The sequence below is a fragment of the Hibiscus syriacus genome, unplaced genomic scaffold, assembly GCF_006381635.1.
Source record: "Hibiscus syriacus cultivar Baekdansim isolate YM2019G1 unplaced genomic scaffold, ASM638163v2 tig00111621_pilon, whole genome shotgun sequence".
NCBI lineage: Eukaryota > Viridiplantae > Streptophyta > Magnoliopsida > Malvales > Malvaceae > Hibiscus > Hibiscus syriacus.
The window spans coordinates 480,678-502,744 of record NW_024063138.1 but is presented as its reverse complement, the minus strand read 5'-3'; the positions used below and the strand labels follow the sequence as shown (position 1 = coordinate 502,744).

At 37.2% G+C, this 22,067-nt stretch overlaps 1 protein-coding gene across 1 annotated transcript; it reads left to right on the top strand.

Annotated features, from left to right (window-relative positions):
- Positions 1–254: 254 nt before the first annotated feature.
- On the top strand, positions 255–21,872 carry LOC120166108 (prostaglandin E synthase 2-like). The gene is made up of 6 exons (XM_039175469.1): positions 255–755; positions 1,471–1,605; positions 1,754–1,841; positions 2,532–2,626; positions 20,931–21,098; positions 21,421–21,872. Exons 1-6 carry the CDS (start codon positions 413–415, stop codon positions 21,579–21,581), a joined length of 990 nt encoding a protein of 329 aa, XP_039031400.1. The 5' UTR covers positions 255–412; the 3' UTR covers positions 21,582–21,872.
- Positions 21,873–22,067: the final 195 nt, after the last annotated feature.

The window sequence follows — 22,067 nt, the reverse complement described above, 5'->3', positions numbered from 1 at the left end:
CACGATGCTAATGTGACGATTCATGGTGTTGATAAATAAGATTTAAATATATCATTAATTCATAGTAAAATTGGATAATAAAGTAGGGGCGTGACTAAAGTTTTCAGTAAAAACTAATATAGGGATTTAATTTTGTAAAAAAAAAGTATAAGGATTAAAACGTAATTGTGAAATAGTACAAGATGCTTAACGTATTTAAACCAACGAACAATTATTGTTTGCTTTTACCTTTTTACCCATTATCTGATTCAACATTTACAAAGCGCGGAAAGGCAAAAACCCCTTCGCCATAAACCCATCCTTTCTCGTTATGTAAGAAGGAAGGGGGAAAAAAGGAAAAAAAAAACTCTTTGGAAATATTCCTCAAAAATCCAACAAGCGCCGGGATCTACCCTCTGCTATAGGATCGCCAATGAGAAGGGCCTCCTCAATCACCTCCTCCGTCCTTTCTAGGACCTTCTCCAACGTTCACGGCGGAGGGGCAGTCAACCTTCACCCTCGTCTCCTCCGGGTGGCGCTTTTTTGCAGCAGTAGAACCAACAATTCCAACTCTCGCCACCGTTGGTTCTCTCTCATCCTCGATTCCTTTTCCAAAAGCTCCGGTCAATCCGTATCTCTCAGCCTTGCCTGCGTTATCGCATCTGTGGCCACTGCTGCTTCGGTCTACGCCAAGGAGCGGCCACCAGTCGAAATCATGCCAAAGGAGGTCGTTCTTTATCAGTATGAGGCTTGCCCATTCTGCAATAAAGTTAAAGGTAGTATATCTTCGTTGTACTCTTCGTTGCATTAGTTCCAAATAAAAATTACGAATCCAATCAAATTTAAATCCATTACTTCATTTGATTACTAGCTTAGTTTTTGCCTGCTCCGGAAAAATGTAAAGTAAAAAAATGAAATTATTTGGATACTCGCCGTCTTTGAATGATTAAATTGTTAATTTTAGTGAATTGTAAAGGAAATATTAAGATGCATACATTTGAACTTTTCTCTATACACACGCACTTTTTTTTAAAAAAAAAAAATCAGATATGTTTTGGTTTTTAGATTCCAGCAACTTTAAGGAAGTATATAAAATATATAGCAGAAAATGCAACTACCATGGAGAAAACAATTTCATAACAAATGCAATTTTTTTTCTTTGAGGAAACAATAATACTAGATATGTCTTGGCTTATATATTCTAGCAACTTTAAGGAAGTAAAAAAATTATTTAGTAGCAGGAGCAACTACCATGGAGAGGAATCTTTTAAAAAATTGAGAACATAACAAATGCATTTTTTTCTTTGATGAAACAATTTTATTAGATATTTTTTGCATTGTAGTCACTTGTTCATTTTTAATCAACTATAGTTTTTCTTACTAGAATTTGCTTTTTTCTTAGCAACTTTAGGAAGTTGAAAGCCAATATCATAAGTTTCAAAACAACTAATTAAAATCTTAATAATTTCATGATTTTTTATGGATTCTCAGCATTCTTGGACTATTATGATATACCGTACAAGGTGGTGGAAGTCAATCCCATTAGTAAGAAAGAGATTAAGTGGTCTGATTACAAGAAGGTGCCTATACTGATGGTCGATGGTCAACAGCTGGTGGATTCATCAGGTACTTATTGTCGAAATTGTTCATAGTTTTATGTTTTCATCAGATACTTTATATTAGCCCTAATGACCTAACCATTTGTTTAAGTTATTGACTTTATTTAAGCTTATTAGTTCCAATCATTGACTGAACCTGCATTTGGAACATGCAGCTATAATTGACCAACTGGGTGAAAAGATCCTTCCCGGAAAAACAAAGACTCCTGTTGCTGATCAAGATGAAGAAACCAAATGGCGTAGGTATGGACTGTCTTCTTTTCAATTGTAATTAAGTTATCGATTTTACAATATCACAACAATATTATTTAGTTCTTAAGAACTCAATCTTGATCCAACATTTGTTACATTCTTAAGGAGGATTTAGGTCTAAGTTTGAACCCCTGCTACTAGTATCAAAACCTATTTATTTCTTATTAGAATAATTTTATCTAAGCAAAAAGTATTGACGGAACTAAGTTTAGTTTCATAACAAGTTTCAAGTTTAATATGTGAGATATGGGCCTTTTTACTGTTGAATATTTAGTTGATTGCTCCTAGCATTCCTGTTAATTTTTTATTGCCTGGTCTTGAATGATAAGAATTTGACATCAGTTATTTACGCTTTGACAAACCTGAATAATTTGTATAGCTATTTATACCAATTGTCTTTTGAATTGAATCCCATGCATGCAAGCATGAAATCTATTCATAGTAAAGATGTTAAGTATCAGTATACGAGAGCATATATGCAAATATTCCTGTTAGTATGTAATGTGTGTACCAAACTATACATGTGCCATTTTTTCTTGTGTATGAGTTGCTATGAATTGATGATCACTTTCGTTAATACATATTGCTTCTTTAATGCAATTCATTGTCTTCCTTTTTCTTTAGGTGCTTTTAGAATAAGTATTTCATCTTTGGAACACTAATAATGATGTCCTTATGTAGGTGGGTTGACAACCACTTGGTGCATGTCTTATCCCCAAACATATACCGCAACACTTCTGAGGCTCTTGAGTCTTTTGACTACATCACTAGCCATGGTAAATTAATGCATAGTTTTATATTAAATAAATGTAGCTCCCTTCCATCCATTTACAAACCTTGCTGCTTTCACATTAATTTCAGTCAATGATTGATCCATTTTACCCCTAAACTTGGGAATAATTATGTCAACTACCATGTTTTACATAGAAGGTCCTTTAATAAGTAGCGAGAAAGTAATTTATCTATTTATGGATCTTAAGAATTATCAATTATCTAGCTTCTATGCATGTTCCATTACTTGAAATGTTTTGAAATGCCTATGAATTCTTATGTACTTTCCTAAGCAAATTGCAACATTTTAAAGGTCAATAAGCTTTGGAAAAATCAGCATATTTCTTGTCCTTGTTTAAGGTTCCAGCTTCGGTGTACAAAACCCTCAACTCAATTATGTCCAATTTTTTATGGGGAGGAGGAAATGGTAAAAATAAGATTCATTGGGTTAGTAGGTCCACTATGTGCAAACCAAAGAATGAGGGTGGTTTAGGAGTTTTGAATACCAACATGATGAACAAAGCACTTCTAGGGAAATGGTCTTGGAGGTTTGCCAATGACAGGAATGCTGTTTGGAGGAAAATGATATGTACTAAATATAACATAGATTCATCCTTATTATTGTTTGAAAGTAAGGTTCCACCTAAAGCTTCTTGGATTTGGAGAGATGCGGTAAATAACCATTTCAAAGAAGACTTTATTGGTTCCAAGTTTAGAAGCATGTTCAGTTTTCAAGTTGGTGATGGCAAAATTATTCGGTTCTGGCAAGATGTTTGGGCTATGGATCATCTACTTTTGGTCATTTTCCCTAGATTGTTTTCTATTTCCTCAAATAAGATTGGTAAATTATTTGAGTTTGGCGAATATAGCTCAATGGGCTGGTTTTGGAATGTTCAATTGAGAAAGGATTTAAATGATTGGGAATTTGAGCAGTGGTCTAACTTGATGGCTGTCATTTCGAATTTTTCCCTATCTATAGAATCTTCTGATGGGCTGGTTTGGAAAGGCACTGGGGATGGGGTATATTCTGTTAAATCTTGTGTTAACCTCTGTTATTCGGGTTCGGAGGAGGTCCATTTTTGGAAGAATATAGTTTGGAGGGGCCTATTGCCTCCAAGAGTGGAGTCATTTGTGTGGCAAGTTGTTCTTCAGAAGCTGGCAGTGAAGACAAAACTGGTGAAAAGAGGAGTTCAGGGTATTGAAGATGTGTTATGTCCACTTTGCAAGTTGGTGGAAGAGTATTCATCTTATTTATTTTTTACTTGTTCGGTGGTGTGGTATTTATGGAATAAATTTATGAAGTTTTGGAAGATTAATTCTGTTTTTCATGCTAATGCCAAAAGATTTCTCCTAGCCTGGGAGGATTTGAAGAATAACTCAGCTATATGGTCATTTATTCTAGGGGTTGCCCTTTGGACCACTTGGAAAATAAGGAATTCTATTGTGTTTGAAGGGGGAAGTTAGATCAAGCTGAATTCTTCTTCTTAGCAAGGTTTAGGCTTGCTTCATGGTTTTTAGCAAAGTATAAAGAGGTTTCTATCTCTAAGGATTCACTTATATATGATCCTTCCTTAGGGGATTCTTGTTCTTTCTACTTTAACCCGATTATATCTAAGTTCCCTTGGTCTCCTCCTCTCAAGGGCTTTATCAAATTAAATGTTGATGCTGCTACTACCAGTGATTGGAAGAGAAGTGGGTTAGGAGGTGTTTTAAAAGATGTTTTTGGTTCGATCTTAGGCTCTTTTAAGGAGTCTGCTGGTCCGGGGCCTCCTATCTTGATGGAATTAAAAGCTATTCAAAAGGGTTTATCGTTCTTTGTCTCTTTTCGTGAGCTGATTAAGGATCGTTTGATTATTGAGAGTGATAGCAGGGTGGCAGTAGACTGGATTAAGAAATGTCCAGATGTTTATGCTTATATTGTTAAAGATATTGTTGAAAGGCTTAGAGTTTTTGAAGGTGTTATTAGATGGGTTAATAGGACAGCTAATCTAGAGGCAGATGCACTAGCTAAGGCTGAAATAGGTTGATTTATGTGTCGTTTTTCTTTTTAGGGATGTTTTTTTTATACTCTATTTCCTTAAGGGAGCTTTAGGGTGTTGTAACTCCTATGTACTTATTATGATTTTAATGAAACTCTAAGGCACTCTTTTCCTCCTTCCACTGATTAAGGAGCTTTTTACGAGCTCCATTAATCATGAAGGGTTTTTTTAATGAGGCCTACTATTCTTATCAAAAAAAAAAAACTTTGGAAAAAAATTATGTTTCGTTTTTAATAACTAGGAAATGCTATTTTCCTTTAATGGTTTAACTAAGTAACATTACCATTTCCAATAATGAACTTCAAATATAGTTTTATAGACAACATTTTGGGAATCAAAGATGTGAAACAGTAGAAAATATACATGGATAGAAGACATTCGGAATTAATTATTCTAGGTCTACTTATTCTTCAAACCATGTCCTATGTTTTTTTAGTATGTTGTTAAGTGATAAGTGATTAATGACTTGCAAGGCAGGGAAGCTGATGATGGGAACTGCTTCTGAACCTGCTGGTTCAATGGGGTTTCTAATTGAGAGAAAGATAGGAACCTAGGTATTTTCATTCATAATTCTTCAACACAGATTAGGACGCTTTATATACTAGGAAATCTGTTAGCTAGATAACTGCAGTTAACAGCTTTTCTTGCCAGATGATACTAATTGCTGCTAAATTGTTAACTGCCGCTAGTTGCCTCTAACAACTTTTGGAGCCAGCGCCGCACCACTGATAACTAACCCGACCAGAAATCTTAGTTCTCTAGTAGCTTCTCACATATTCTCCATATATTATTAAGCATAGATCTGAACTGAAGTCTTCTTTGTGAAGCTTGAATTTCCATGCTGTCTAAGTTTACCATGGATTGAAAAGATCCTAAAGTGAATCAAACCTCACAAAAGAGTGCTAGGTTTTGCAGTGTTTTACATGTTATGGGTGATATGAGAGTAGTAAAAGTAATATAATGGAGAATCGTTCAGATGAGAAATTATACTAAGTTTGTTAATTACTAAATAAAATAACCTAATCAACATCGAATGGTGAATAGGGGAGGCCAAAAAACAGCAAATGGAGTGAGAAATGTATGGGATATGCATATCCCATCAGAAGATTTTTGTTGGGCGAAAAATTCCTTAACATGGGTTATTAAAGATCCCCTTCAGCCTGATATGGTGGTGAGAGCTTTGGCAAAGGAGGGTTTCCAGGTTAAGATAGTAAGGTGGGGTTATGTTAGGAATGCCAGTATAATTATGTTCCATACAAATGAAGAGTTTTTAAAGGCGTGGTCAAGTCTTAGAGAGAAATTCCACTGTTGGTTCGATTGGGTAGATCCTTTGTTGAGTGAAGATGGAGTCCCTTTGGCCTATTGCTTGGTCGAGTTGGTTGGTTTACCGCTTCTTAGTTGGAACGTACCTTTTCTGGAAAAGCTTGGAGGTAAGTGGGGAAAGGTTAGTATAATGGAGGAAACAAGGAATAGAGACGACCTCTCCTCGGCCAGAATGCTGTTAAGGGTTGCAAGCCCTTTTGATATACAAGAATCTGTTATGGTAGGATCTTATGGAAGATCGTTTAAAGTTAAAATTAATGTGGGATCCAGCTATAAACCTAGATCTGAAGCTTTAGGAGACATGAGGCAGATGTGTTCACATGGCAGCTGCAGTGACGATAAGTCAAAGGGGGAAGATGGTGGAAATACAGAAAAGGAAGAAGACAATTGTGAGAACTCAGCAGAAGGATTTTGGTCAAAGGTTGACACGTGGCTTTAGACTAGCCAAGATAGGGGGTTGTCAGAAAAAGGTGGGGAACATTATCTGGAAAACAAGTCTGACTCCCTGCCCAATGCTAATGGGGTGTCAGACAAATTTGAATTTGAATTAAATCCTAGTGGGGATTATGCGGGCCTAGGGCTGCGAGAGGTTGCGGAACAGTCTTCCGGCCCATTCTGATTCTAATTGGGAGTCTTATTCTCCTGTTACTAAAATTATCCCAGCTGGACCTGTTGTGAAGTTGAATTGGGCCAGGTCAGTAATTCAGAATAAGGTTCAGAATCTGTCCGAATTGAGTGCAGAAAAAAGAAATGTTCCATTAGAAGAAGAAATAGAGGGGGAACAGGAAGATGATGGTTTGTTTCTTGGTAAGCTAGTAGAAGGAACTCCGATGCAAGCGGATAATGGTGAAGCGAGAATTTCTGAGCTCGTCGGCTCAAAAATAAGTCCAGCTGGTCCAACAATTAATATAGACAAGTTTGGCAAAATGATCCTCAAGCACAAAAATGTTAACAATGGAATTTCTAATGAAGTAGAGGGTAATGAGTCAGCTTCAGAGAAGGGTCTCCAGGCTGGAGTTAGACAAGTTGGGCAGCAGTTAATGTTGTTAGAGCCAAGTGTTAATATGGCAGAAAGCTTTTCAAGGGGGAGATTGCGGTACAGGAATAAAAGACCATTGTCATCAAAAAGTGTTTCGTTAGAGAGAAGAAAAGCTAGTAGCTATAAGAGGGTTTATTCGAGGTCGAGCAGCAGGAAATTCTGGCATGGAAGTGTTTTGAATGTTAGTCCTCTAAGAGAGGAGGAACGAACCAGTAATGAGGGGATTGTGCAGCCTTCAAAAGTTGTTCAATAGACTGTGGTAGAGGAGGTTAAAAGAGAATTGTCTGAAAGTGATAGATTAAAATTCATTTCGGGCTCCGACTTTAGAAGAGCTAAAAGAAGCTTGCTAAGGGAAGCTTATGATCAGGTGGCAATCTCAACAGCTTCTTCTTCAGATTTTTCTATTTTAGTGGAGGAAGCCTTAGCAACTTGGGAAATCAGCAAGTTATTAGGGGTGTCCTTTAAGCAAGGGAAGGTGGCTTTTCTGGATAAGATTATCAGTTTAGAGAAAGCTTTGAATAAGGTCAATCAAGGTGATCTCCATGGGGGTGTAGATTGTGGATTAATTAATGATGAAGATTAATTTTATCATTGCTTCATGGAACGTTAGAGGTTTGAGGAGAAAAGAAAAGCAGAGGGCTATTCAGAGGTTAATTGATAAAAACCACCCACATTTTCTTTGGCTGCAAGAAACGAAAATGGAGAATATTCCTAGATCACTGCTTAGAAGAAAGGGGTTTAGTTATTTTAAAGGTGTCCTTGATTCTCCATCGGTTGGCTCATTAGGGGGTTTACTGAGTTGTTGGGATGATAAAATTTTCGAATTGGAAAATCAGTCTATTCATAGAAGATTCATTGTCTTCTCCGGAAAATTCCGTGTCAATAATTTCAGTTGCATTTTCATTAATGTTTATGGTCCCTCAGTTGAGGAGGAGAAAGATAGTTTTTTTAAAGAGTTAACCATGTTCATTAATGGTCAGAGGGCTCCTATTTGTGTAGGCGGGGACTTTAATGTTTATATGCATGAGGGAGAGAAGATCGGAAGAACTCAGAACAGGAATTCAATGAGGATATTCAATTTTTTTTGCTGCAAACTGGCTTAATTGATTTACCATTAAATGGAGGAAGGTTTACTTGGTGTAATAATCAAGATACCCCTACTCATGTTAGATTGGACCGGTTTTTGGTTGATGGACAATTTCTGGCTGCATTTCCTGATTTGGTGCAAACCTTACTGCCTAGATCTCTTTCAGACCATAACGCTATACTGTTGGAGAATGGAGGTGTTAATTGGGGTAAAAAGCCTTTTAAACTTTTTAACTATCTCATGAAAGAAGAAGGGTTTGAGGACTTGGTCATTTCTTCTATTCAAGAAAGGAAGAATCAGTAGGGGAAGGCTGGAATTTATAGTATTCTGAGAAATACAAAAACTGATATCAAGAATTGGACGGGCAGGAGGGACCAATTTCCAGGGGCTCGTATCTCAGCTTTAGAATCGAGGATCCACAGTCTAGAATCGGATTTTAAACAGGTGCACGATGGTGTCGACAGTGGAATAGCATCAGAGTTATTTTCAGCAAGAATAGAATTGTGGAGACTCTATAAAATAGAGGAGCAAATCTGGTTCCAAAAGTCCAGATCAAAATGGATAGAAGATGGAGATAGAAATACTAGATTCGTCCATAATTGTGCTTCGATTAGGATGAGGAGGAATGCTTTGAATGCGTTGAATATCCGGGGTAATGTTATTCAAGAACCTTCTGTCATTAAGACCACTATTAGAGACCACTTCTTTAATAATTTCAACGAGCATTCGACTTTAGAGATGGATGAGATAAGGTTGAATTTTCCTAGTATTTCAGTTGAACAGAATCTATGTTTAGAGAAGGAATTTACAGAGGAGGAAGTTTGGGAGACTTTACAATCTTGTGATAGTAATAAAGCGTCGGGACCAGATGGTTTAAATATGGGCTTCTTCAAAAGGTTTTGGCCTGTCCTCAAGGTTGATATTATGAAATTTTTTCATGATTTTTATTTGGGGAAAGATTGGGAACATGGGGTTAATCACACTTTTATCACTCTCATTCCAAAGGTCGCTAACATTGGCGGTCTAGATGACTTTAGGCCAATTAGCCTAGTTGGTGGGTTGTATAAGATCATTTCTAAGTGTTTGTCGAGGAGATTGAGGGGTTGCATTTCAGACATCATTAGTCCAACACAGTTCGCCTTCATACCAGGTAGACATATTCTGGACTGTTCTTTAATTGCTAATGAAGGAGTGGATTATTGGAGAAAACATGGTCTCAAGGGCTGTGTATTCAAGGTTGATTTCAAGAAAGCCCACGATTCTGTTGAGTGGTCTATTTTATTTAAAATAATGGAGAAAATGGGCTTCGGTTCCAGATGGAGGGGCTGGATTAAGCAGTGTGTAACCACAGCTTCTGTTTCGGTTCTTGTAAATGGAGTACCTTCTGAGGAATTCTTAATGACTAAAGACCTTCGATAAGGTTGCTCTCTGTCTCCTTTGCTGTTTAACTTAGTAGGGGAGCTACTTAATCTATTGATACGAAGGTCTGTGTCTCAAGGTTTATTTTCTGGAATGGTGATTGGTAGAGAACAGGGGTCTGCATATGTGTCTCATTTACAGTTTGCGGATGATTTGATTATAGTTTCTGGTGCTTCGAAAATGCAAATTCAAAATGTCAAAAGGGTGCTTAGAGTATTTCAAGTGGTTTCTGGTCTACAACTGAATTTGAAGAAGAGCAAATTGTTTGGGGTTAATGTTTATGAGGGGGAACTGCTGGAATGGGCTAATTCTATTGGATGTTCAATTGGAAGATTTCCTTCCGAATATCTAGGGCTTCCCCTTGGGGCTACTAGGAATTCTGCAGCTATTTGGGAACCAGTCATTAATAATTTTTTTAACAAGCTAACCGGGTGGAGGGCTGCATCTCTCTCTTTAGCAGGGAGGCTAGTGTTAATCAAGGCGGTTCTTTGTTCGCTTCCTACATATTATCTTTCCATTTTTAAAATTCCAGCTTCGGTTCTAAAAACCCTTAACTCTATCATGTCAAATTTCCTATGGGGAGGGGGAACTGGCATTAGAAAAATCCATTGGGTTAGCTGGTCCAATGTTTGCAAGCCGAAGAGTGAAGGGGGCTTAGGAGTTCTTAATCTCAACTTGATGAATAGAGCGCTTTTAGGGAAATGGACTTGGAGGTTTGCCAATGATAGGGACGCAGTTTGGAGGGAAGTTGTTTGTGCCAAATATAGACTCGATTCTTCAGTTTTAACTCTTGATAGTAAGGTACCTCCTAAAGTATCCTGGATTTGGAGATCATTGCTTAATAATTATTTTAAAGAAGACTTCTTTGGCACTAAATTTAGAAGCATGTGTAGTTTTCATGTTGGTGATGGTAAAAATATTCGGTTTTGGCAAGATATTTGGGTTGTGGATTATCCACTTGTTGTCATTTTCCCAAGACTATTTACTATTTCCTTAAATCAGTTTGGGAAATTATCTGAATTCGGTGAGTATATCTATTCCGTTTGGACTTGGGATGTTAAATTTAGAAGAACTCTTCATGACTGGGAACTTGAACAATGGTCTAACTTGCTGGCTATCATTTCGAATTTTTCGCTCTCTTCGGATTTTCCTGATCGTGTGCTTTGGAAAGGGACTGGAGATGGGGTTTTTACTGTTAGATCAGTTGTTAATCTATGTTCATCGAAGACTTTGGGATTGGATGAGGTACTTTTCTGGAAGAAGTTTATTTGGAGAGGCCTACTGCCTCCAAGAGTAGAGTGTTTTCTTTGGCAGATCGCTCATGGGAAGCTGGCTGTTAGGACTGAACTTGTCAAAAGAGGTGTTCAGGGAATTGAAGATGTATTATGTCCCCTATGCAAGATGTCGGATGAGTCTCCCACTCATTTGTTTTTCTCTTGTTCGGTGGTGTGGTCCCTTTGGAATAAGTTTTTAAGTTGTTGGAGGATTTGTTCTGTTTTACCTGCGGATGCTAAAAGTTTCTTTCTAGCTTGGGATGGATTAAAGTCAAACTCTTTGATGTGGCCTTTTATTCCAGGGGTCGTTCTTTGGACCACTTGGAAAATGAGGAATTTCGTGGTGTTTGAAGGGGGAAAGTTTGATAAGGCAGAATTCTTCTTTTTAGCTAGATTTAGGTTTGCTTCTTGGTTCTTAGCAAAGTATAAAGAAGTTCCTATCCCTAAGGACTCACTCATTTCCAATCCTTTTCTTGGGGACTTAGTTTCTATAAACTCGAGTAAGATTACTTCCTCTTTGCCTTGGTCTCCTCCTCCGTTAGGTTTTGTTAAATTAAACGTTGATGCTGCCACTACATGGGATTGGAAGAAAAGCGGACTAGGAGGTGTTTTAAAAGATTCATCAGGTTTTACTATAGCCTATTTCAAGGAAACTGCTGGTCCGGGACCTCCTACGTTGATGGAGTTAAAGGCTATTCTTATGGGGTTGTCTTTCTTTGCATCCCATCGAGAGAGGATCAAGGACTGTCTGATTATAGAGAGTGATAGTAAGGTCGCTGTGGATTGGATAAAGGGGGTTGAATTATGTCCTGTTGTATATGCATTCTTGATTAAAGATATTGTTCATAGGCTTAAGGCCTTTGAAGGTGTTGTTAGATGGGTTAATAGGACAGCCAATTTAGAGGCTGATGCCTTAGCTAAAGAAGGCATAGGCTGAGTTAGTTAAGTTGTTGATGGTTGTTTAGAGTAGTTTCTTCTTTTTTTGTGTTTTGTTAGGGGGTTACTATTGTTGTTTTCGCAGTTTCTGTGTTTTTAGTTTGGATGTTTTATGGGTGTTTTCAGCTTATTTGGTTCTGTTGGGGTGTTTTCTTGGTTGTATTTTGTGTGGATTTTATGTAATTTTCTGTTTCAATAAAATCCTAAGGCACTCTTTTCCTCCTTCCGCTGATTAAGGAGCTTCCCTACAAGCTCCATTAATCAAGAAGGGGGTTTTTAATGAGGCCTGAAATTCTTATTAAAAAAAAAATTGTAAACTAAGACTAAATAAAAGAAAATAACAGAACAAAGTAAAGTAAAGTAAAGGTTTCAGTTTAAATTAATTATTTGATGAAAGCCTAGAAGACCTGCATACCTCTAATTTTGAGTTGAATCATTTGATCACAAAAGTTAACATTTATAAACTAATAATCTAAATCAAAACTTCAAGGATTTAATATAATTTTATTGTACAAAATGTAACCAAATAACTCTATTATATAAAGTTACTAATTTATAAACTAATAATCCAAATCAAAACTTAATAAACTAATAATCTAAATCAAAACTTCAAGGTCTTAATATAACTTAATGTACAAAATGTAACCAAATAACTCTATTGCATAGAGTTACTAATTTACCAAATGTCCATCGAGCTTTTAATTTTGTAATTTTAACAATATAATTTAAATTTGTTTAAAAAGTCTTTTTTTTTTAAAAGGGCGCCTTGTATGTTATTCAATCAGCCGAAACATACAAAAACAACAACATTGGTCGGGACCTCATTAAAAAACTTCCCTAACCTAAAGGGATGAAAACTCCCTAACCTAAAGGGAGGAAAAAGAGTATCCCAAACCAATGCCAAACAACCAACACTTGCTAATGGGGATTAACAATAAAATAAAAATACATGGCCCAAGACTAACAAATTATAGCTTAATCCCAGCACTAAGCTTTGCCAACCCACGAGAGCCACGGCAGAACCTGTATCAACCTGCAGAAGCCATCCACTTTGAAGTGGACAAACACAACAAACAATAAAACATGCTTCCACATCCAGGCAACTTCACCTACACTTCAGCAACCCAAAAAAGCAATAGATAGTTAATCCACTAGAACATCAACACTCAACCCAGGCAAAGCAATTACATTTACTCAAATCAAACCAGCCACTGCAACCCCGAGTCAACAAGTCTACACCCAAAGTCAACCACTGCATTACACACCACATTAAAACCAGACGACAGCCAGCCAACAACAAATAAACCCGCCACCACATTTTTTCTAAGTGAAATAACGACATTTGGACATCTAGAAAAATCGGCTATGGGTGGACAGAATCCACCAATTGCATTTGCACCAAAAGGCGATCAATGTCAGCTGATTCAAATATTTGATTCACACAAACTTTTTTTGTTAAACAACACTTCGTTTCTGCACCGCCAAATAGACCAGGAAATACCAAAAAAAAGGCTGTGATCTAGAAATTCTTACCTACCTTAGAGATCGGGTAGCCAACCTATGATAGGAGGAACGATCTCACATCAGAGAGTCAGTCAAGTAGGGAGAGAAAGGTCAATCCTCTTCCGGTGAGAGTTGGACGGTTTTCGTTGATAATCTTAGCAAGAGAGTCTCTAGAAGAGAGTTAAGAGATTTATTTCTTTCTCAAGGTCATGTGGTTAGAGTTTTTATTCCAAATGAGACGAACAAACCAAGTATAAATCCTACTTGTTTGCCTTTGTTCAGTTTGGTAATGAAGTAGGAATGTGGAATGCAGTTGAAAATTTAAATGGGATATGGTTAGATGGGAGAAAAATATTTGTTGGAGTTGCAAAATATAAGAAAGATCGTTCAAGGTATGGAGGGTCAGATAAGGTTCTAGCTGGTGCTTCAAAGAAGATAACATAATGAAATACCAATTTTACTGAGAGAGCTCAACACACAAGAAACATAAGGGATGATAGGTCTTATAAGGATGCTTTGTTGGTGAACATCCCGCAGAGAAGAGCTTTGAAAGATGTAGAGAATAAAAATGATGCTTCAGATAGGGGGAAAGGAAAGAAGAATATTTGGGTGATGCATATTCCTTCTGATCAATCATCCTGGGTAAAAAGATCACTCACGGGCATTGTTAAACAAAAGTTTGATATGGAGTTGGGGCAAAGCGCTTTAGCCAAAGAAGGTTTCGAAGTCCAGATTGCAAGCTGGGGTCACATTTGGAAATCTCGTGTCATTATATTTAAGTCAGACGAGGAGATGAAGGAGGCTTGGATGAAAAGGAGTGAGCTGTTATGCTTCTGGTTTGATAGACTGGAACTTCTATTGAATGAAGGAGGTATGCCAATGGCTTTTTGTTTGGTGGAGCTCTATGGTGTTCCATTACTATGTTGGCAAGAAGATTTTTTAGAAAAGTTAGCGGGGAGGTGGGGGATCGTAGATGGTATTCAGAACTCGACAAAAAACATGGAGGATCTCTCGGCTGTGAAAATTCTGATTAGGGTGGCAAGCCCTTTTGATGTTCCGGAAGTTATCACTTTAGGTTCGTATGGAAGGTCCTACAAGGTGAAAATTAAGTTGGGTTCGACTTCTATCTATTCTGGTTTTTTCTCCAGTTCCATGCTAGAAAATTTTTCCGATGAAGGTGAAACTGCATCAGAGTCGTCGGAGATGAAAGTTGACATCTTAAAGTCAACTGATAAGACAAATATTGTTCGGTTGGTTGAGGAAGCACGTAAGAGAGTTGATAGCTGGATGGAGCAAGGAACTACTTCCGCTTTTGTTGAATTTGACAGAGGATATCAGTTTCCTAAAAGAAGCAGGGATGGGATAAGCATTAATGAAGGGATGTCAGATTTGCACAGTATTGGGAGTTTTAAAAAGGGAGAGTTTGCAGGTTTGGGTTTAAGAAATTTGAATAATTCAAATGGTAATTCTCAGGCCCAAACAGATGATAGTAGTGAGCCCATTTCCCCAATAAAGAAGTTAATTCCTAAGGGTCCAGCAGTTCTCATATTTGGACTTCAGTTTCCATTAAATAATAAGTGTTTCATTCATTCAAGCAGTTCGAAGGAAGCAGCAAATAAGGGGATTCAATCTAGTAAAATAATAGTGGAGGGTGGTTCTAATTTTACAGCATTGAATTCAGCTAATGTGAGGTCTGCAGAAGGTAATAATTTGTTAACTGTGGGGGGTGTTTTTCAGAATCGTCCAGCAGAGAATATTTCTATGAAAAGTGCTCCGGTGGGAAGAAGGATGATAAGAAGTTATAAGAGAGTTTATAAAAGATCTCGGGTGAGGAACATTTGGCGAAGTAATGAGCAAGATTTCTTATCTCAAACAGAGGATGGTTCAATCAAACAGAATGAAAATGTTGTTATTTTAAGATATGCACAATCTGAATTTCCAGAGGATGATCAAAACTCAGAAGAGAATTGTGAAGATGTGGGGATTAGAAGATCTAAAAGGAGAATTCAAAGATTTTTGATTAAGGATGCCTTAGAAAAGGTTAGTGTCTCCACTATTTCATCCACTGCTTTTACTTCGATTTTAAAATAAGCTCTTGCAACTTGGGAAATTAGCAAGATGTTGGATATATCATTTAAGGAAGGGAAGGAAGCTTTCTTGGATAAAATCATGAAATTAGAGGAAGGTTTGAGTGGGGTCAGTTGAGTAGGTTGTCAAGCTGGGGAGGAGATTGGTATTAGCATATTACCATGAAAACAAAGATAGTAATATTGTCATGGAATGTCAGGGGTTTGGGGGAAAAAAAAAGCAGCGAGCTGTTCAAAATATAGTTTCCGAGAAGAAACCATCCTTTCTCTTTTTGCAAGAAACAAAATTGGAGGCATGTCCAAGATCTTTTTTGAGAAGAAGTGGACTGAACAATCTTCAAGGGTATGTTGAATCGCCAGCAGAAGGTTCTTCAGGGGGATTACTTAGTTGTTGGGATGACAATGTTTTTGAGGTAGAAGATAGGCAGATTCATAGGAGATTTATTGCTATTTTAGGGAAGTTCAAAATGAATCAATTTCAGTGCGGGTTTATTAATGTATACAGACCTTTGGTGGAGGAAGAAAAAGCAGATTTTTTTGAAGAGTTCAGCTTGTTTTTGAATGGTATTAGTATTCTTTTTTGTGTAGGAGGGGATTTTAATGCTTATTTAACAGAAGATGAGAAGGATGGAAAAGCACAAAACAGAAATTCGATGGAGATTTTTAGGCAATTTGTTCATCATTCGGGCTTAATTGATTTTCCATTAACGGGGGGAAGATTTACTTGGGGTAACAATTGGGAAGATCCTACTGTTGTCAGATTGGATAGGTTTCTGTTGAGTATTAATTTTTCATCTGCATTCTCAGATATCACCCAACTCCTACTTCCGAGATCTATTTCTGACCATAATGCAATATTGCTTCAGACGGGGGTGATAATTGGGGTAAAAAACCTTTCAGGTTGTTCAACTATTTGATGAATGAGGATGGGTTTGATGAGCAGGTTGTTACAGCTATTAAAGATTGTAAGAAAGTTAATAGAAAAGCAAGTATTCTGAGCATCATTAGAAGTTCAAAATCAGCTATTAAAAGTTGGTCTGGAAGGAGAGATCAGTTTCCAGCTTCAACCATTTCTGCTTTAGAAGGGAAGATTCACCAATTAGAGCAGAATCCTCAGTCACAGCAGGTAGTAAGGGGTACAGATAGTGTTCAAGAATTGCGGTATTTAAGATCAGAATTGTGGAAGTTATACAGGATTGAGGAGCAAGTCTGGATTCAAAATTCAAGAGTGAAATGGATAAAAGAAGGTGATCGAAATACAAAATTTTTCCATACTTGTGCTTCAATTAGGAGGAGGTTGAATTCTTTAAATGCTCTCAAAGTGAAAGATGAAATCATTTATGACCCGACTCTCATAAAGGCAAGTGTCTGTGATCATTTTGTTGAAACTTTTAATTTCATGTCTACCCTGGAAGTGGAAGATATCAAGCTGAATTTTTCGAGAATAACTTTAGAGCAGAGTACAAGCTTAGAGAAGAGGTTTACGGAAGAAGTTTGGGAGGCCTTGAATTCATGTGATAGCAACAAAGCACCAGGGCCAGATGGGTTTAACATGGGATTTTTCAAAAGGTTTTGGTCCACATTGAAATTTGATATTCTGAAATTTTTTCATAATTTTTACTTGGGAAAAAATTGGGAGCATGGCATTAATCACACATTCATAACCCTCATCCCTAAGGGTTCAAACATTGGGGGCTTAGATGATTTCAGACCTATTAGTTTAGTATGTGGATTGTATAAGATCCTTTCGAAATGTCTATCAAGAAGGTTGAGATGTTGCATGAACGATGTCATTAGTGCTTCACAATTTGCTTTTACTCCTGGTCGACAAATCTTGGATTGTTCTTTTATAGCTAATGAAGGAATAGATTTTTGGAGAAAGAAAGGCTTGAAGGGTTGTGTGTTTAAGGCAGATTTCCGGAAGGCTTATGATACAGTGAATTGGGATGTTCTTTTCAAAGTCATGGACAAAATGGGTTTTGGCATAAAATGGTGCAGCTGGATAAGAAAGTGTGTGACCACAACATCAGTTTCAATGTTGGTTAATGGTGTGCCTACAGAGGAATTTTCAATGTCAAGAGGTCTTAGACAGGGCTGTTCACTTTCCCCATTATTGTTTAATTTTATAGGAGAGCTACTTAATCAATTGCTTCTCAAGGCGGTATCTTCGGGGTTGTTTAATGGTTTGGTTGTCGACAAAGAAGGAGGTTCTTACATGCTATCCCATTTGCAATTTGCAGACGATCTTATTATTTTTTGTAATGCCTCTAAGACGGATATTTTAAATGTTAAGAGAGTTCTAAGGGTTTTTGAAATTATGTCTGGTCTACAGTTTAATCTAAGCAAAAGTAAGTTATTTGACATTAATATTACCGATGAAGAGGTCAAGGAGTGGGCGGGGGATCTTGGGTGTGCAGTTGGCACTTTCCTTTCTGATTATTTAGGGCTGCCGCTTGGAGCAAAATGGAACTCTTCAGCTCTGTGGGATCCGGTTGTGCTGAAATTCTTCAAGAAACTGTCGGGTTGGAAGGCAAGAACTCTTTCTTTGGCAGGGAGACTGGTTTTATTAAAATCAGTATTATGTTCCTTGCCTACATATTATTTGTCTATGTTTAAAATTCCAGCAGCAGTGAATACTAAGTTGTAATCCATCATGGCCAATTTTTTGTGGGGAGGAGGGGCAGAATCTAAGAAAATACACTGGGTCAACTGGATAACAGTGTGTAAATCAAGAAGTTGTGGTGGTTGGGGTGTGCCGAATCTTAATTTTATGAATAGGGCCTTATTAGAAAAATGGTTTTGGAAGTTTGCTAATGACAGTGAATCAACTTGGAAGAGGTTGATAAGTTCCAAATATAATCAGGACAATAATCTGATTTCTTTCTCTAAAAAATATCCTGCAAATGCTTCTTGGATTTGGAAATCGGTGGTTAATAATCATTTTAAAGAGGATGAGTTTGGTGCCAAGATTCGTAGCATGTTCCAAGTCAAAGTGGGTAATGGGGAGAGAATCAGGTTCTGGGTAGATATTTGGGCTCTTGATCATCCTTTGAAGACTGTTTTCCCGAGGATATATGCTCTTTCATTGAATCAGTTTGGGATAATTAAGGAATTTGGTGAGTTCAATTCATCGGGGTGGTCTTGGTATGTCCAGTTGAGAAGAAACCTATGTGATTAGGAGTTAGAACAATTTTCTAATTTTCTAGCCATCATTCATAATTTCAGCCCATCCCAAGAGTCAAGAGATGGTCTGCTTTGGAGAGTGAATGGGGAAGGTATTTTTACTGTTAATTCTTGTGTGAAGACTTGTTTTGTTGAATCGGTAAAAGATAGTTTCTGGGAGAAATGTATTTGGAAGGGGTTAGTTCCTCCTAAAATAGAAATTTTTATGTGGCAAGTAGCCCATCAGAAATTGGCAGTTAAGTTTGAGCTTCAAAAAAGAGGGATTTTGGGGATTGTTGATGTTTCTTGTCCGTTGTGTAAAAGAGAGATTGAATCTATTCCTCATCTATTTTTCTCTTGTACGGTGGCATGGTCCCTATGGAATAAGTTTTTGAATTTTTGGAATATTAGTTCGGTCCTTCATGGAAATGCACAAGGATTTTTACTTGCTTGGAATGACATGATGTTTTCTTCTTCTATTTGGTCCTTAATTCCGGGGTAGTACTTTGGACCATTTGGAAATTTAGGAATGCCGTGGTGTTTGAAGGAAGGTCTTTGGATCACATTGAGTTATTTTTCATGGCTAGGCTAAGGCTTGCTTCTTGGTTCTTAGCTAAGTTCAACGAGGTTACTATTACTAAAGACTCCCTGATAAGTGATCCATCTATTGCAGATTTCTGTTCTTCTTCCAGAAATTCGGCTACTAAAATTGTGTGTTGGATTCCTCCTCCAAAGGGTTTTCTAAAACTGAATGTAGATGCAACAATTTGCAATGATTGGTGAAAGAGCGGTGTGGGTGGTTTACTAAGAGATGAGGCTGGTAAGATTATGGGTTCTTTTAAAGAATCTGCAGATACAGGCCCTCCAACTTTGCTGGAGCTTGTTGCCATCAAGAGGGGTGTACTTATCTTTGAGCATATTCTTCAGAGGTTTAAAAATCGGTGGATTGTTGAATCTGATAGCAAACTTGCTGTGGATTGGGTTAAGAATTTAGATAGCTGTCCTGGTGTTTTCCTTCATCTAGTCAAAGATATTGTTGCCATGATAAGAGTTTTGGAAGGAGCTATCAGATGGGTTGACAGAACGGCAAACATAGAAGCTGATAGCTTAGCTAAGGCTGGTATTGGGTAGTTATTGTTTGTTGGGTTGGGATATTGTTTAATTGAGTGAAAGATGTGTTCTTTGGTGTGTTTCGGGTTGTTTTTGTAAGGGGCTTCTTTGTTTTAAACATTATGTAATCTTTTACTTATTAATGAATTATGAGGCACTCTTTTCCTCCTTCCACTGATTATGGAACACCAATTGGTGTTCCGTTAATCATGAAGGGGGTTTTTAACGAGGCCTTAACTTCCTATAAAAAAAAAAGATTCCAGTGCAAACCAATGCTGCCAAACATTCAAACCACTTCACAATGGCAAAATAGATGGTTAACCGACTCATCTTCTTTACGACAAAACACAAACATGCATCCGAGTTGACCACACCTTGCTTTGCTAATTCCACAGGCACCGGTAGTCTTTGGGAAACAATCTTCCAAACAAATAGCTCAACTTTTGGGGGAGTGTGTTTAACCCATACTAACTTCCAAACCTCATCACACTCGACCACTACTAACACTATTCAAACAGAATCTCCTCGGAGAGTACAAGCCATTCTCCGAACCCACCCATCTCAAACAATCTGGACCAATGGGACCAATAACTGCTCTATTCAGAGTTTTCAAGAATTCCAGCCAAATATTCCATTCCCAGTCGAACAACACTCTTCTAACCTCAATATTCCACACCCAACTTCCATTTATCTTTGAGCCAAACTCCACCACTTTACCCAATTTTTAACAGCCAGATTAAAGATCCTTGGAAAAGAAACTTTAAGCGATGGAACGGAGGTCCAAAAATCATTTCAAAAATCAGCCGACAATCCATCACCCAAAATAATTCTTAAGTCCATGATTAAGATTACCAGTAAAAGTTATTTCATAATCTATTAACAATAATTTATGTTTGGAACTCTTCTTCATGAACACAGAAGAAATTTGCTTTTGTACAGATTGTTAATAATGGGAATTACCTACTTAACATCAATTATCACGGCCAGCTACTCTTCCAATTACATTCCTTGTGATGCTATTCTGATCACAGAGTTCCGTAGCATCAACTTTTACTGGAGGATATATATAATGTAATTGTCTTTGCATTTGCTCCGTATGCAAGTATCTGATTATGGCATCTTCTAATTTGTTTTAACTTTTAACTTTTGTTGATTTACTTTGATGTAGTCCTCATTTTTAATTTAGAATTATGTCTTTGAGGTTTTCAGCTGCCTTTTGACCATAGATTGTGTTTTATGCTTGAGTTTTTTCTCTTCCATTCAGTCAGCACCAACATCGATTCCAGCTGTTAATCTTCATATTCATGTTGTTCTTTCCTCTGAACTGCAGGTAACTTCAGTTTCACTGAGAAGTTAACAGTGAAATATGCTGGAGCTGCAGCTATGTATTTCGTGTCCAAGAATCTAAAGAAGAAATATAACATAACTGATGAGCGTTCTGCCTTGTATGAAGCAGCAGAAACTTGGGTTGATGCTCTAAATGGTCGAAATTTTCTTGGTATGATTTATATATGCAGTGAATATAGTTATTGAAGATCAAATCAAGATACATATGAATATGAAAGTTACTGAGTGATCATTATGACATGCATTCGTCACATTACATCTTTTTCCTTTTTAATGTTTGCAAAGAAAATTTTGAGGTTGGTAAGTAATCTTGGTGGGGTTACAATTTAATGGAATTGGTACATTATATTTAAGCTCCCACCTTGACCCGTGTCTCGGAGAGTGTTAACCTATCTTAAAGATTGTTATATTACTTTTATTATCCTGTCTTTGAAGGGAAATTGTTAGTTTTTTTCCTAATTCTCATTGTGTAGGGGGATCTAAGCCTAATCTGGCCGACCTTGCTGTCTTTGGTGTGCTAAGACCGATACGGTACCTAAGATCCGGTAAAGATATGGTGGAACACACTCGAATAGGAGAGTGGTACTCCAGAATGGAGAAAGTAGTTGGAGATTCTTCGAGGATCAACGCTTAGACCATATGCTCCCCTCAAGGTTTGTCCCCAGCATCCATTGCCAATACTTGCATACTTTTAAAAGAAAACAAAATATTTTCATAATAACAAATTTTGTTCCATAACCCAAGTTTATGGACAATTCTTCTATTGAAATTCACATTTGAGTGTTGAAATTGCAATGAGTTCCGTAGGTAGATTTTGTAAGCAATTCTAAGGAATTAGGATGCTTCACAGATGGATTGTTTATTTTGCCATTATTTTGTACGGTGCCATGGCGTCGTAATAAAATTCATTAAATTTGGTGTGCTTTATTGTCACTTAATGCCCTTCAACTATTCCTTATATCTGTTTTGATGCATCTTTTGGGTGGACTATGTTAACTTTTTGGAAAATTCTTGGTGTTCCTTTGCCCTTAAATTTGATTTTGATTTGTAAGATCTGCATGGTAGGAAGGAAGAAAAGTGAAAAGATACAAGAGAAAGAGCGAGAGAAAGGAAGGGTAAA